This window comes from Echinops telfairi, unplaced genomic scaffold (genome assembly GCF_000313985.2).
Source record: "Echinops telfairi isolate 266 unplaced genomic scaffold, ASM31398v2 ScPeMD7_7420;HRSCAF=8458, whole genome shotgun sequence".
NCBI classification, from domain to species: domain Eukaryota; kingdom Metazoa; phylum Chordata; class Mammalia; order Afrosoricida; family Tenrecidae; genus Echinops; species Echinops telfairi.
This window is the reverse complement of record NW_022111320.1, coordinates 53,253,075-53,255,609: the sequence shown is the minus strand read 5'-3', so window position 1 is coordinate 53,255,609 and position 2,535 is coordinate 53,253,075. Positions and strand designations below refer to the sequence as shown.

The 2,535-nt window shown below is 69.1% G+C and overlaps 1 protein-coding gene across 1 annotated transcript in view; it reads right to left on the bottom strand.

Moving 5' to 3' along the window:
• NISCH (nischarin) overlaps positions 1-2,535 on the bottom strand; it is a 25,043-nt gene that overhangs the window by 2,822 nt on the left and 19,686 nt on the right. The window contains exons 16-17 of the mRNA XM_045297416.1: positions 1,408-2,528; positions 7-310 (exon numbers count right to left, since the gene is read on the bottom strand). Coding sequence (XP_045153351.1) covers positions 7-310; positions 1,408-2,528 — 1,425 coding nt within the window. The remainder of the gene's footprint in view (positions 1-6; positions 311-1,407; positions 2,529-2,535) is intronic.

Below are 2,535 nucleotides of genomic sequence, written 5' to 3'. Positions count from 1 at the left end.
CAGTGCTGAGGTCCTGGTTTCTGACGGGGCCAGTGCTGGGGTCCCGGCTTCTGCAGGAGCCACTGCTGGGGTCCCGGCTTCTGTGGGCTCCAGTGCTGGGGTCCCGGCTTCTGTAGGAGCCAGTGCTGGGGTCCCGGCTTCTGCAGGAGCCACTGCTGGGGCCCCGGCTTCTGCAGGCTCCAGTGCTGGGGTCCTGGCTTCTGCGGGGGCCACTGCTGGGTCCTTCGCTGGGTCTGGGACTTCAGCCTCTGCTGGAGCCACAGCTGGGACTTCTGCTGGGTTGGGGGCCTCCTCAGGACGCTGGTCATTTCTGTATCACCCAGACCCCAAGAAACAACATCAACAGGTGGACTCCGGGGCCTTCACAGGTGCACAGGCCCAGTGCAGGTGTGTGGGCTGCACGACCCTCCCTCAGGCTAACCCCGGGACGCGGCCACCGCTCTCTCTGGAAGGGCAGGGAGTCGGGCAGCTCCATCAGTGACCCAGCGGACACCTGGGGTCAGTGGGCTGAAGGGCATTTTGGAGGCGGTGGCAGAGGTGTGGGAGGCACCCCTTGAGGGTCTGGAGCATGGGCAGGTGCCCCAGGGGTCTGGCGGGTGCTTGTGGAAACATGAACCAGAGGTTCAAACTGCCCCTTGTAGGACCAGTGCACGTGGCTCACGGGGCCCCTCACAAGATAAGCTCACTGAGGTTGGGGACCCGAACCTGCAGCCTCGCTCGTGGGACTAACCCTCGCCTGACTGGCCCACATCTGATGCCCCAAGCAGACCCTGGGCTGTTCTGCACCCTGTGTGGTGCATGTGCCTGTGTGTGTGTGTGTGTGTGTGTGTGTACACACAGTACAGTACAGACCAAAAGTGGTGTTCCCGCAGTGGACGTGCTCTGCCTGGCTGTCCTGGCCGAGGGTGGGCAGCCTTTGTGAGGCCTGGGTCCTGGGGTCTGTCCCCAGCCCTTCAGTAGCAGCTGAGCTCCAGCCAGGGACATCCCTGTGGCATAAGTCCTCGCACAAAGGAAGCCCAGGGAGACACGGGACCCCGCGGGGGTGAACCCTGAGGCGGCCCCGGAGCGGCTGTTGAAGAGGGGACGCCCGTGACCACGCTGCTCTGCACCCAGGAAAGTGGCTTCTAGACCCAATGGGTTCCTGAGGGCCCCGCTCCGACCTCGCTGCTTATAGCTGCGGACAGGTTCTCAGGGGGGGCGGCAGAGCCTCCCCACCCCCCCAGGCGCAGTGGAGGGCGCAGCCTGAGTGTATCAGTGGGGGCGCGTGGGGCCCCGCGGTGGAGGGCCCTGTAGGTCCCTTCCGCGTCCTGGAGGGAGGAACAGCCAAGAGTGGGCGGGCCCGAGGAGCGGAGCGACTGGCCGCCGCTGCCGGGGGCACGCACGCACGCACGCACGCACGGGCCTCACCTGGCCCCGGCCTGGGCCGGGGGGCCGGGGGCCTTGGCGATGACCACGGTCTTCAGGCCCTGCAGGGAGGCGCGCAGCTGGCTGTAGACGCGCAGGAAGTGGGACTTCTCGTGGGGCAGCACGAAGATGGCGGTGACGAAGCGGAAGCCCACGAGCAGCTCGAGCACGTGGCCGTCGGCGAAGGCGCCCCGCGGCTGGGTGCAGCTGCGCGTGGGGTCCAGCAGCACGGCGGACAGCGGCACGCGGCTGAGCTTGAAGCTGTTGCGGTGGCGGCAGGCGTGGGTGCCGCCGCGGCTGGGCATGGGGTTGAAGTCGGCCTTGACCACGTTGAGGTGCCCGGGCGTGAGCAGCAGCCAGTAGGGGATGGCGGCGGACTTGACCGCCTCGGAGGGCGCGCAGCAGGAGCGCCGCACGGCCGAGCAGAGCGTGCAGCTGGCCCACTCGATGCCGGCCGCGCCCGCGCTGTAGACCAGGTAGACGGGGAAGCAGCCCTGGCTGCGCTCCTGGCCGCCGCCGGCCACCTGGTAGCAGGCGAGCAGCTGGCGCAGGAACTCCTGCAGGCTGGCGCGGCCGCCGTAGAGCGCGGGGCTGCCCAGCAGCGCCAGGTGCTGCGGCGCGAAGCACGAGCGCAGGTCGGCGTGGAAGTCGCGCAGGCTGGCGGCGTCGGCGATGATGAACAGCGCGTTCGCGCCGTGCCGCACCTTGAGCACCAGGCACAGCTCGGGCACCAGGAAGCCGAACTCGGTGAGGTCGCCGTGCGGGAAGCAGAGCACGAAGCGCAGGGCCGACAGGATGTGCTGGCCGCTGCCGCGCGACTCCTGGTGCGGGATCTCGAACACGGCGAGGCCGAAGTCGGTGAGCACCAGGCAGGCGGCGAACTGCCGGATGGCGGCCTGCACGTGGATCAGGAAGCACCACAGCACCCGGAGGATGCGGATGTGCTCCAGCAGGAAGTCCTCGTCGGCGCCCAGCGCCCACTCCAGGGCCAGCCGCTCCTCCTCGCCCGCGGCGGCGCCCCGTGCCTCCGCCCCGGGGCCGCCCTCCTCGGCCTCCACATCCGGGGGCCCCATCTCGAAGTAGCGGTTCTCGGTGGCGTCCTCCTCCTCCTCCTCCTCCTCCTCCTCCCGC